The 14,472-nt window shown below is 40.8% G+C and overlaps 1 protein-coding gene across 1 annotated transcript in view; it reads right to left on the bottom strand.

Annotated features, from left to right (window-relative positions):
- LOC127629018 (pleckstrin homology domain-containing family A member 7-like) overlaps positions 1 to 14,472 on the bottom strand; it is a 155,604-nt gene that overhangs the window by 30,072 nt on the left and 111,060 nt on the right. The window contains 3 exon segments of the mRNA XM_052106064.1: positions 691 to 1,225; positions 2,108 to 2,542; positions 10,075 to 10,250. Coding sequence (XP_051962024.1) covers positions 691 to 1,225; positions 2,108 to 2,542; positions 10,075 to 10,250 — 1,146 coding nt within the window.

The raw sequence follows: 14,472 nt of genomic DNA, 5'->3' as shown, positions 1-14,472 counted from the left end.
TATTGGGTGCTCTGATCAGCCTTTGGCTAATCTTATCAGCTAAAAAGTCTAGTGATCTTCCATGGAGGTCTATAAAACAGCTCTCCAGCCTATGAGTACATGTGCATCTAAAATTAATCTATTTAAAATTTCAATGCTCTTTAGGGTTAGAGCTGTTCTTTGTTGAATAACTTCTCAGTGATTGAAGTCATGTTTTTTTCCTATCTGGCTTTTGACAGCTTCTGTGAATCTTTCTGTTGCAAGCACATAATTAGTGAGTTCACATGAGTCCTGACGTATGCAGAGTAGCAATGGTAGTGACAGTGTGTTAACATGTAAGTCGCACAGTGGCTTCTGTGACTGATGCCGCGTGTGAATGTGGTGCTGGGAGGGGCATTCTCATGTGGGGGGGTGTAACCGACAGATGCTACTATTTGCCACACGAGGAACTATAGCTATGCACACATAAACACAAAAACACTCTGTTGAAAAACTCTCTGCACCTGGGAGCCAGACTGTGTGAATTCTGTCACAAAGTCCAAATCAAAGCTTGAGTAGAGGGAAATTACAAGAGGGCTATTTCACACACTCACTTTCCCATAACCCTTCTTGCCTTGGGTGTTCAACGCTCCTGTGGTCTGAATAAAGAGAAGAACTCACCACAAGTAATTTAGAATTGTGAGATTATGTGAACATTTCCACGTTCCATACCTTTGAGATCTGGGAACACACTCCTCTGGGAGAACCCAAGCTGGGTGTGTCCATGGTGGCAAACTCATCCAGGGGGCACACCGTCACCCTGTCAGAAGGAGTGTGGGGCCTGCGAAGGGACAGGGATTTGGAGGGGCGTCCGTGTGGGGGTATGTCACCTGGTGATGGGGGCACAGATATGGACCGGGGCATCTCCAGAGTGACCCTAAGGGCTGCCGTGTCCATGAAGTCAGGCCCGGAGTAGATGGGTGCTGTGGGGCTTCCGTGGCGGAACTGTTGCCGCTGTTGCCACTCGTACAGCTGCCAAACCATCCCTTCTTTAGAGGCCAACCGTTCGTCAGTGGACATACGAAAGTGACTGAGACGGTCATGGGCATACTTGTAGTCACTGGGCAGGTTGCGGGGAACTTGGGGGGAACCGCCTAAAGAGTGATGGCGAGTGGTCTTTGGCAACGACTGGTACGCATCCATCATGGCTGCCTTAGGCTGGAGAGGAGGAGTCCGTCTAGGCAGGGTGTACTCAGTTGTGGGATGGCTGTAAATTGGTTGCTTACTGTTAATTTAATGTTTCTTGCCATTTAATTTCAATTTGGTTCTATACATGCACAAAAATGTCATGCATTAATAGGGCTACTAATTCAGTAATTCAGAAAAGTAATTCTACTGTAATAAAACAAAAAATGCCTTTAAAATCTTACAGGAATAGTTCATCCCAAAAAAAACAACAACAACAATTTGATCACCCTAGCTCTCTTATCTCAATCACACTTCTGCATATTCAAACTTGCTGTGTCTTGATTCAATATTCAATATCCTTAATGACATTGATGTAAAACCTAGTGCAAAGTGTCTTGACACAGCTAGTTGAAAATGGGCATTCAAAACTGATTGAGAGAGTTAGGGCAGACTAAACCATTTTCACCAAATATCAACTTGACAAATCTATTTAAATCTACCATATGGCTTCAGAAGACTTGGATTATAGTGCACAAGTTCAAAAGTAATTTTGGGATACTTTTTGTCCTTTTTAGAGCTTGAAAGCCTCTGGTCACAATATGCTTTATTTGTATGGAAAAGCACAGCACAACTTTACTGAAAACATCTCCTTTTTTGTCCCATGGAAGGAAGTGATACAGGTTTGGAACAATATGAGGGTTTGTAAATGATGACAGAATTTATAATTTTTTTGGGGTTGAACTTTTCCTTTAACATTTATTGTATTCATCTCACTGCCACTAGAGAGAGCTCCTTCCTTAAAGGAAACTACATAACATTGTGAAATTGGAGCCTACACAATGACACAACTATGCTAGTTTTCAAAGTTGCAGCATTTCATTTCAGTCCTTCATTTAACACTGTGTGTAATTTTCTAGCATTTGACCTATTAAAGCACTTAGATATCTATAACAAAACTGACCTTTTGGGCTCTCCTTTCTGCACCTTCATCCAGTGCTCCACCTGAGCAAGTGCTGTTTTCCTATGCACCTTTTTTTCTGTGTCTATGCGGGGGACAAGACCCCTCTTATACACTACGTTCCCGTTCTGATCAGCGGGCTTGCCCGAGGAGGGCAGCCCATTCCTGTGAGCGGGCACAGTAGATGGTGAGCGAGATGGATGGGAAAGCCCCTCCAACTCCATCTCTCCAGGGGAGACACATTTGACAGTATCCTCCAGGACTTCCTTGCTGTAAACATAGCACTCCTCCCCATCTTGCTCCAGCCTGAACTCTGCCACCTCCCCTTGTGCTGCCTTCTGGAGGCCCTCTGCCTGGGAGGAGCTTTTGATGCTGCCGCTGAAGTGGTTGGTCTGAAGAACTGTATGCTGCTCAGGTTTAGAGCTTCTTTCTGCCTCTCTGTGGGAAGGAAGGAGAGTTATCTATTAGTGGAAAAAATTGCAACATTTCAATGACTAAATTCTGAGATTTTTGTACTAGTAAACATAAATAAACGCCCAAAAGGATTTGATTGGCTAGTTGATCACAGATAACCTGACTTAAAGCAATAGTCCAGGTTCAATACAAGTTAAAGGGATATATCACCCAAAAAAGAAAATTCATTTACTCACCCTCATGCCATCCCAGAAGTGTATGATTTTCTTTCTTCTGCAGGACTCAATTACCATTTTTAGAAGAATATCTTAACAGGGTCCAAAACTTTGAAGCTCCAAAAAGCACATAAAGTCAGCATAAAAGTAATCAATGCTACTCCAGTGGTTAAATCCAGTTTTATTTTTTATTTTTTTACAATAAATCTGCACTTTAACTTTCACATTCTTTAACATTTTGAAAGTGAAAGTAGAGATTATCGTAGAAAAGTACTTGAATATTGATCTCTTTCTCATCTACACCTATCATACCTCTTCAGGAGACATTGATTTAAACACTGGAGTCTTGTGGATTAAATATGGATGGATTTAAGCTGCATTTATTAGCTTTTTGGAGCTACAAAGGTCTGGTCACCATTCACTTGCATTGTATGTACCTACAGAGCTGAGACATTTTTCTAAAATTCTTTGTGTTCTGCAGAAGAAAGAAAGTCATTCACATGACTATGAACTATTCCTTTGAGCTCAGTCGACAGCATTTGTGGCATTATGTTGATAATCACAAAAATATATTTCGGAGTGAGCACTTCCAATGAAAGTGAATAGTGCCAGCTCATAAATGCAAAATAAAAACCACACCATTTCAAAAGTACTGTATAGCCACAAGATGTAAAAATGATGTGTTATCATGGTTTGAGTGTGATGAAAATGCTTCCTAACCTTCTGCGTAAATTGTTGTAAAGTTATATCATAAACTGGGATAACAGGGTTTTGTTGTCATGGCAAAAAAAGTTGTAATATTTAATAGAACTAACCACAGATAAAGTTAGTCAGAAATGTTATCACAATAAAATTATGTAATCACTCATATTGTTTTGTTGCAAGGTGGGGAGCGTACATTTGTTCAGTCAGGTTCTGCACCGAGGAGCCGAGAAAAAAAAGGTTCGGCCCTTACAGCGGCTTGGTACAGTGTTGTGGCAAGGGGGACACAACATCTTGTTCCCTCCAACAGGGAACGGGGGTTACACTAGTAGCCTAGACGTTCCCCTTCTGTCACTCACTCAACATTGTGTTGATTGTAGTGACACAAGGGGCCCTATTCAATAGCGCCACTTACACTGAATCATGTGTGAGCAAGCTGTAGCGTGTCAAAGGAGCATGGGCATCAGACTGCACGTAACCTTCCTCAACGCCCCACTAAGACATCATATGGTTTTTATTCCAGGCATCCGACCAAGGTTTTCCCTTGGGGGGTGGGAACAAGAGATGTGAGCCTTTTCTCTCTCTAGGTTTCTCCTCATAGAGTGTTAGAGAAGGCTGGGGCCATCTAGCTATAACACGCATCGGGGAAGGCATTCTTTTACAGTCCTATTCTGTCAGGGGGATATGACCCCGCAGAGACCACATCCTGCCCAGCCTGGGGAGGTGAAAATGTGGCAAATACGTCACATGGGCCCGTCACCACACATGGAAAAGTTGAGGAATTATATCCTGCCTAATGAGGGAGGAGTTCTACAAACACTGCGACCGGGGCACTTGACAGGGGGACTGTACCACGGAAAATACATCACAGGGGGTTACCGTGATAACCGGCACCTATGGAGCACCTATTCCAGTACAGAGTAATTAGTACCCTCAGTGGGTCTGGTCAGGAATTTCTCTGCTGAATTCTCGAGACAGAGGGCAGGGGAGGAAGAACATCCAGTGAGCGGGAGTTTGAGGACTCACCTGGGAGTAACAGCGCACGTGTTCGCCTCAGTGGAGGGGAAAGGCGCTAGCGCAAGCGGTATACCTGGTCAGATGTCCCGTGTTTTTTCAGGTCCAAGCATGTAGAACTCGGTAACACGGGACAACTGACCGACTCAACCCGGAGATTGTAGAATCTTGCAAAGGTATTGGGTGTTGCCCAGCCTGCTGCTCTACAGATGTCGACTAGAGAGTTGCCATTGGCCAGTGCCCATGAGGATGCCACATTTCTTGTAGAGTGTCCTCAAACCCACAAGGGGGCGGGCACGGCCTGGGTCCGATAGGCCAATGCGATGGCGTTGAATACCCAGTGGACGAGCCTCTGTTTGGAGACAGCGTTCCCTTTCTGCTGTCCGCCAAAGCAAACAAAGAGCTGCTCAGAGTACTGTGTGCCGTCGTAATAGGTATGCAAAGCATGTACCGGACACAGCAACAATAAGGCTTGGTCTGCCTCCTCCCAGGGCAGCACTTGCAGGTTCACTACCTGGTCCCTGAAAGGGGTCGTAGGAACCTTGGCACATAGCCCGGTCGAGGTCTTAGGATGACATGGGCATCTGTCAGACCATATTCCAGGCAAGTTTTGCTGACAGAGAACGCTTGCAGGTCTCCAACCCTCTTGGTGTAAGCGAGCGCAATCAGGAGGGCCGTCTTCTGGGAGAGGGCACTTAGCTCAACTGACTCTAGCGGTTCGAAGGGGGTTCTCTGAAGGCCCGTAAGGACCACAGAGCGATCCCATGAGGGGAAAAGGGATGGCCTGGGAGGATTCATCAGCTCTTAGAAACCAGATAATAAAGTCATGCTTCCTTAGGGACTTACCATCCACTGCATCGTGGTGGGCCACTATAGCGGCTACATACACATTTAAAGTGGCGGGAAACAGCCGTCCCTCCAGCTTTTCCTGCAGGAAAAATCCTTTAGGGCATAAAGCTGCCTGGTAGAGGGAGCTATGGCTTGGTTGATCATGTGTACGACACCTGGTGGTAGACAACTTAGATCATCAGCATCCCATCCAGGGGCCAGACATGGAGGTTCCAGAGGTCTGAAAGCAGATGCCAGAAGGTGCACCATCCCTGAAAAAGAAGGTCTTTCCTTAGAGAAATTTGCCAGGGAGGTGCTGTCACGAGGTGTATAAGATCTGAGATCCAAGCCGAGTGGGCCAGTAAGGAGCAAATAGAGTGACTTGTTCCTCATCCTCCCTGAACTTGCACAGCACCTGTGCAAGTAGGCTCACTGGGGGAAATGCATACTTGTGCAGCCCCTCGGGACCAGCTGCTGCCATCACATTTGTCCCGAGGGGACTTGCCTCCGACCTGAGGGAGTACCAGAACGGGCAGGCGAGTTGTGACATCTGCCTTGGTGATTTATGTAAGCTATCATCGCGGTGTTGTCTGAATGGATCAAGACATGCTTGTTTCGGATCAGTGGGAGAAACCTCCGCAGGGCAAGAAACACAGCCAGCAACTCTAGTCAGTTGATGTGCCAACATAACAGCAGGGCTGTCCAGGAACTGGCGGCTGCATGCCCGTTGTACACAGTGGCCCAACCCTGTTTTGAGGCATCTGTAGGGGTACTCCTGTCGGCAGAAACAGAGGTCTTTTCAAGGGTTGAATAACTGATGGCAGAGGGGGGTGAAGATCACAAGATATGTGCCGCGGCACCATGCCCATCTCGCGACTCGAGTCTGAAGCTAGTATTGAAGCGCTATAATATGCATTAACCCTAGTGGCGCGACCGCGGCTGAGGATTCCATATGCCCCAGGAGCCTCTGTAACTGTTTTAGAGGGACCGCAGTGCCTATTTTGAATGACGAGAGGCAATTCAGCTCTGACTGCGTGCGCTCGTTTGTGAGGCACGCTATCAATGAGACTGAGTTTAACTCCATGCAGAGAAAAGCATTGCTCTGAACCGGGGAGAGCTTGCTCTTTTCCCAGTTGACCTGAAGCCCTAAACGGCTGAAGTGCCTGAGCACCTGGTCCCTGTGAGTGCACAGTGCCTCTGGAGAGTGAGCTAAGATCAGCCAGTCATCGAGGTAGTTGCGTATGCAGATGCCCACTTCCCACTTCGTGAAGAAGCGAGGGGACAGGCCGTAGGGGAAGACCTTGTACTGGTAAGCCCGGCCCTGGCAAAATTGAGACGTGAAAGTACACATCCTCCAGGTCTACCACTGTGAACCAATCTTGATGCCGGACGCATGTTAGAATGTGTTGTTGCGTTAGTATCTTGAATGGGAGTTTGTGCAGAAACCGTTTGAGAACTCAAAATAAAGATTTTGCAAGCTTTATTTAAATTACTGTACAAGTGTGCAGAACTGTTTTCTATTTTTTCCATAGTACTACAGAACAAAACACTGAAATTATTTTAGACTTGCTTAAAATTGCAACAACAGAAGTCCATAACTCAGAGTATGGACAGTCCACCTTTAACCTGTCTAGTGAAACAAACCTATTTCCCTCATACAGACAGACATTTTTTGTTCAAAATAAATACTCTGGGATGACATTTCTTATTAAAATTAAGAGCAGTTTATATAATAGTATATAATTTATTTCAGCTAGTTAATGCATTCAGTGCAATGGTAACCTGCATAAATCTTAAAAATAATTCATCATGTGACTGACAAAGGTGACTGCTGTATATAGACACCATGTTTGTTTAAAGAGTAAAAATTCAAAGCATAATTTAGTAAAACTCTACAGATGAATCTGAGATAACAAACAAAGGGGGTATAAAATGCATCAGAACACTTGAACACAAATCCAAGAGAGTTGCTAGAGTTACAAATTACAATATATTGCCATGTAATTCAATGAACTGACCACTCGATGGTGCTGTTGTATTAGGTCCAGGACTCCACTAAAACCAAGACAAGACCCATGGCAGATGGTCAATACAATAACACAGCACTAACAGTGAATTTTAACCCTCAGCGTGGCCAGACAGGTTGCCTGGCCTCAGATGGTTGAGCAGAATGCCAAAAACCCACATGCTTGTGTAAAAGCAAGTCCAACAAATACAAAACCCCAAAGGCAACACTAAAATAGTCCAACCAACCATAAACAGCACTGTAAACCACCACCTTCATAGTTATAAAACACATTCTCTCATTTGTATGTGTACTGTAAAAGCCCAACTATAATGAAAGCCCTAAGGACAAACCCTCTCTGCACTCATGGAAGTGATGAGCAGGGGGGCAGTACACTGAAATCACACCCAGGCTGAGTGCTCTGTTCTTGGCCGGTGGCCCACAGTCAGCTGGCTGCAGCATGCCGCAGTGATCCTCCTCCCAGAGCTGCAGTGTCAAACTACACTCACAGCCATGGCACTGTGCCTCTGCAACAGCAGCAAATGAGTGACTATACCACACTGATCTGCTCTCTTCTGATCTGTGGATCAGACATGGGCTCACTTCATAATCAATAAATCTGTATACATCATATACAGTTTATCAATGACATGGGCACTGTTAGTGATTCAGTCTTAAAAGTACAATTTCCGACAGACACACACACACACACACACACACATGTTGGTGCAACTATCATTATGAGGACTCTCCATAGACAATGATTTTTATACTATACAAACTATAGAATATATCCCCTAAACCTAAAACAACCCCTAAACCTAACCCTCACAAAAAACTGTCTGCATTTTTACATTTTCAAAAAAACATCGTTTAGTATGTTTTAAGCAATTTGAATTATGGGGACATTACAAATGTTCTCATAAACCACATGTATAGCATAATACTGTAATTACTAGTTCGTAACACACACCTACTGTATATTAGGACTGTTGTTCTAATTATGACATTTGATAGCCTGATACTGAGATCAATTAAACATAACAGTAGTACAGAAACCATAAAGAGCACTTCAGTTCTGTTGTGCATGAAATTCTCATACAGGAAATATCAATCATTACATTATTACACAAAAGCTCAGGTGAAGGAACTTGTAGTATCAGAGAATTAAGAGTGGAAGTTTAAGTGACAGCAATGTGGGTTCAAAAGAAGAAGAGGAAAGAAGATAAAAATACTAATACTTTTTTACGATTTACATTCTTTTTTCACTTCGTAAACAACTTCATTTGCAACACATTTAATAAGAGTGCTTTAAATGCACATCCTTCAACTGATTATACTTAATGAGCCAACAACATTTAAGGTCATGTAATACCTTAAAGGAATATTCCTGGTTCAATAAAAGTTCAGCTCAATTGAGAGCATTTGTGGCATAATGTTGATTACCACAAACATTTATGTTGACTCATCACTCCTTTTCTTAAAAAAAAAAAAGCAAGTATCTGTTACAGTGCAGGACTTACAATGGAAGTGAGGGCCAATTTTTGAATGATAAAATACTCACTTTTTCAAAAGTATAGCCACAAGACAAATATGTATGAAAACATAATTTTAGTGTAATAAAATCACCTTTTCTGTGTAAAGTTATACCTATTTTACAACTTTGTTGCTATGACAATGTCATGTCAACAAACCCTAAAATGACATTACAGATTTAAACCACTTTACAGCTCAAATAATACATGAGTTTTAACAGAAAATGTAATGCAAGTGCTATTGGAAATTTATAAGCTTTACATTTCTGCCTTTAACCCTTCAAAAATTGCCAACATTCACTTCCATTGAAAGTGCCTCACTGGAACACTGATTTGTGCTTTAAGAGAAAAGAATGGATGAGTCAAAACAAATGTTTGTGGTAATCAACATTATGCCATAAATGCAGTAGATTGATTTTAGAATTGTATTGAACCCGGAATATTCCTTTAAACAATGTTCTTTAATCTGGGAAAAGTAATAAATTCTTTAGGCAAAAAATTATTGGTACAATATTTTTGGCCATCACCCCTATTTTGTGCTGCATGTAAACACAATTAACAGTATTGCGCTTTTGTACTATGTGCACGTGTTGTACACAAGGCAGATCATGTTTTGACATCAAAAGCCATGGTTTCAAATCTCAAGACTTTTTTTTTTTTAATATATATACATATATATATATTTTTTTTAATAGTAATAATGATCACACTCATTTATTACACATCGTCTAGTGATACAGCACATAATATTGGGCTGGGCTTATTTTATCCATCAGCATTTGATTCAATCACAAAGGTGTGAAACATATTAGGCAATATTATTTATCAGATGTTATAAATCAACCAAGCACTCGAATATGGGTACAGTTAATATCAGAGTGAAAAAGTCATGCAATTAATGTTTTCATGATTGATCATTGCTGTCACTTCTGGGAACTTGTGCCCATCCATTTTGGTCATTATTATTATTCCCCACCCATGCAGCCTTCGTTAAGTCAACGTAAAAAAAAAAAAAACAATTCAGAGACGGAAATTGTTTTACATTTTGATGAAAGATGTGGGCTTTTTTTAATAAAATGCACTGATGAATCACACACAATGACACCAGAAACATTTAATAAGAAAGTCAATTAAACAGGGTCAACTTTTATTTCCTTTTATCTATAAATGAATATGCAGGTACTGATTTTACTCCTGTGTGCAGTCAGCCCTCAGAGAAACAGAGGTGATGGAAGACTGTGTGAGGAGGTGACTGACCTCTTGACGCCATGGCTCTGCATCAGTGCAGCCTGGTTCATGGCCCGGATCCAGCCTTTCATGTCCTCCTGCGTGTCAGCGCTGAAGAAGTAGGTCCTCATTCCACAGTGCTCAGCCTGCGAGCCAATCAGAGAATTCTTATTGTAAATGTAGGAGCGCATTCCCGTGTGGCATGCCTGAGAGAGAAAGAGAGAGGACAGAGGGGACCATCAGCTGTGACCGGAACACTTGTGCATGACCAGGCTGCACGTGCAGATGAGGCCCCCTGATCAGAGGGCCCCAGTATTGTTGTGACAGCATGTTTGCATTTGTAGCAAACTCAAGAGTCATGCTGAACAGTGTGGTTTACACAGTAGAGCACAGAGGAATATTTTATAAGTCTATAAAAGGATTAACAACCAATGATATCTTCACTATCATTGTTACAAATAATTACCATGCACTTCTGTCAAATGATCTGCACTAGTAGAACAGGTTCTGTGCAAGCATTTGAGGCTCAAAGATAATTATTTGTTGTACTGCTGTCAGAATAAAGAGCATCAACGTCAGAAAAATCAACAATGAGGATCTGAACTCCGACTCTAAGTACACAGCAAACAAACGATAGATGAATAAATAATCCTGCAAGCCTATCCTAGGAAGGGGAAAAAGGTGAAGGGCACCATTATCTTCTTATTCAACATATTATTGGTATATTACATTATAATCAGCACAGTGTTTACAGGACAGTGCCTTTTTCTCTCCCCCTCTCTCAAATGCACACACACACACACACACACACACACACACACACATACACACAGGATACAAATTCACACATTCCAAATTTATGTAAAAATTGTCTTTGGCGATTTAAAGACATTCAAATTTACATTTTATGACTTGCAGGTCTTACAAATTATTTAGATGTGTGGACAATTTATCATCAAAATGTTATCTAGTATGTCTAATTTTTTCTTCTTTTTTTTACCCCTCTAGAACTCAGTTAGGAAACACATTTGGGAATATTTCTTGCAAAAAGCACAAAAAAAAAATACAAAAATACAATTATAAGAATTTAAGGAAAAATCCTCCGTTTTGTGGCAGATTTGAGTTTTACTCAAATATGGAGACAAGTTAATATATCGATACTGCTGTGTTGTTTGTCACAAATATGAAAGGAAAATATACTATATAATAATAGTCATAGGGAAAAATATATATCATTTTAATTAAAAGAAATACAAATTACCATTTCATGGCCAGTAAGAAATATTTATGGCCAGTATTTTTTTCCTATTCACTTGCAATTAGCAGGCGTGGCAAAAAGTCAATTTTGTCCCCTGCATACGTGCCTTACACACCACAGAAATGCACAAATACACACTCATAGAGATGCAGACAAAGCTATTAGCAAATAAACACATACATTTCACGATTATGAAATTTGGCTGACAATCAATTGCGATTATGACGATTAATTGTCTGTTTTAGGGCTTTCACGATTGTCATATAAATTGTCATTTCATATTTCACTTTAAAAGATATAAATCAGATAATAAAATAGGTATATATTATTTCATTTAAGGCTTTAAAAACATATAAATGACATGAAAAATAATGTTTACATTTCAAAATATTTCTCTCTATTTGGTCAACTTTCGTTTTGTGAGAGAAGCGGTTCAAGCGCTCTTCCGCACGGGAGCTGCTGGTTGGCATCAGTGGTGCAGCTCAGTGATGCTCACAGATCTACTGAATGGCACACAAATGCACAGTTGACAACATTTAGTCTTCACTTCAAACTCCTTTATTTGTGCTTTAAAATCTGATTGGAATTTCAAGTGCACAATAATCACAGTTGTCTCAAACAACAGTGGTAAGAGCAAACAACCACGAGCAGATGATTATTTAATAATCACGACAGGCCTACATACACGCATCCTCCAAAAACATATCTGTTAATTAGCCTCTTACCCCCTTGCTCTGGTGGTCTGTCTAATGCCAGGGTTAACAGCCCCCCCAGCTAAGCAAGCTCCATGCACCTTCTGTTCCTGTAAATCTGCGGTTGCCAAAATGCAACTGTTGGGCTAATCTCTTAGATAGGGGGGCACCGGCACCACTCAAAAATCTTAACGCTTCAAAACAGAGTCCAGCTCAAGCACTTTCGCCAGGCCCATCCAGACCATTTCAGATGGGCGGCAGACCATCATGCCCACCTCTACACGTCAGACTACAAACATACACTCTCACACAAACAGCTTACACATAGAAACACTGGCTGCTTCAGTATAATGTCAATGAAGCTGCCTCTGGGCTATATAGCTGATGCCTCTTAATTCACAATTGCACAGTTCCATCTCTGCTCACGGCACATCTCTTCAGCTTTTCCAGGAGTCTATTATCCCACCATCACACACTAATGGCTAATGCAGCACCTCCAATATCCAATATCTGCCTGTGAAGTCTTCATATTTCTCTACCGTGTTCTCATTGGCAAGGGAATGTAGGAGTTATATTACATGATGTTGTTATTACCATAATGTTTTTACAGTTCACTGGATCACATCAAGTTTCATCCAGTAATTGTGTTCCTTCTTTTTTCCTGATATATTAAAGTTTTTTTTTTTTATCTAGGTCATACAATTATGACCTTTACTGTGATGATACACGGAAAAAAGGCAGTTAGAAAATAAAACATTTAACTCTTTCCCCGCCAAACACGGAATTTTCCGTGTTTCCGTGTTTTAGGTGTTATACGGTAAGGAAGACCCCTCCACATGTTTTGAAAGAGTACGCAACTCTTTGATCAAAGAAACAGACTGCGATCGTCTCAAACATGAAGAAGTGGAGTATTGAGAAGCTCAACATATCAGACATAAACATGCCTTTTTATCAGCTTTTTGTCTGAAATGTTGTTTTTTGACAAAACCGACCTCTGTTCAAGTCGCAATAAAAAAAAGAACAAATGAAGATAAAAAAAAAATCTTTTTTTTTGCCTAAAAGCAGAGGCTCAGATCTTTATTGTGATATATAGCATCTTCATATATTCATGGAAGAAAATATTCTGCGGGCCATTAAAGTTTAGCGAAAATCGTCAAAAACGCTGGCGGTGGCTGGCAACTTTATTTTAAAAACGCTGGCGAGGAAAGAGATAATTATAAACGTAGTGTGGTTTTGCTTAAAACAAGTAAAAACATATGCCATTGAAAGTCTTGCTGTATGTGGTTTAGATATTATGGTTTAGATATTTCACTAGAAAACAAGACAAACACTAATTAAATACAGATTTGAATAATAATAATAATAATAATAATAATAATTAAAAGGACCACTCTGATCATACAGAGTCTGTAAAGAGGAGATTAGGCTAAAGTTGTTTTTAGCGATGTTAGCCATTTCGATAACTTCCGCCAAACCAGAGACAGGCCAAACTTAGTCACTCGGCCCAACATCCCGCTATTAAAAGACATATCTAATCAAACCCAAAGTCTGATAAGCTGAGTGCTCAGAATGATTGACAGCCTGAGAGCGACACTGTGTTCTGATTGGTTGTAGGGACATTTTCTTCATGCTATTCCATAAAACAAATTATACAATAAGTAACACATTCTAACACATAATCTAACACAATAAGACAATACGATGCACAAATTCTCTCTTTTCCTCTTTTTTTTCTCTCTCTCTCTCTCTCACACACACACATATACACACGCACACAAACACAAATCCAATTGCGCAAAATACATTTACTACAGCTGAATGCATTCAAGATGAAAACAACGTAAAAAGAAGGAAAATCTTGTTGCAAAAATCAATCACTTTTTCATCAAATGACAAACACTGAAAAATAGGAAGACTCAACCTGGAGCAAAGTGATTTCAGTGTCTTAATATATCAGCAACAATAGTATGGTTGCTGATACATTCATCTCACATTCCTGTCTTTAAGACGTTAATGACCTCTGATTAGATGTCTAGTCCTGGGCTTTCTTTCAGAGTTATCCCTGTAAAGTGGATATACAGTAATTAATCAGGAATTTACTTAATCGTTCAGCCTTTTAAAGGAATAGTTCACCCAGAAATTAGGTTTTATCGGAGATATTTTAATGAATACACTGATTCATCTTTTTTAATTAAATGGCAGCTGAAAGGACACAAAAGTATCATAAAAGTAGTCATTTGACTCATGCGTCACATTCCAAGTCTTCTGAAGACATTCGATAGATTTTGTTAAAGGAATATTCCAGGTTCAATACAAGTTAAGCTCAATCGACAGCGTTTGTGGCATAATATTGATGACCACAAAAATGTATTTTGACTCGTTCCTCTTTTCTTTTTCTTTTTTTTACAAAAAATTACAGTGAGGCACTTACAATGGAAGTGAATGTGGCCAATATTTGGAGTGTTTCAACTGAAATGT

Source organism: Xyrauchen texanus, chromosome 1, assembly GCF_025860055.1.
Source record: "Xyrauchen texanus isolate HMW12.3.18 chromosome 1, RBS_HiC_50CHRs, whole genome shotgun sequence".
NCBI classification, from domain to species: domain Eukaryota; kingdom Metazoa; phylum Chordata; class Actinopteri; order Cypriniformes; family Catostomidae; genus Xyrauchen; species Xyrauchen texanus.
This window is presented reverse-complemented; position numbering and strand designations above follow the sequence as displayed.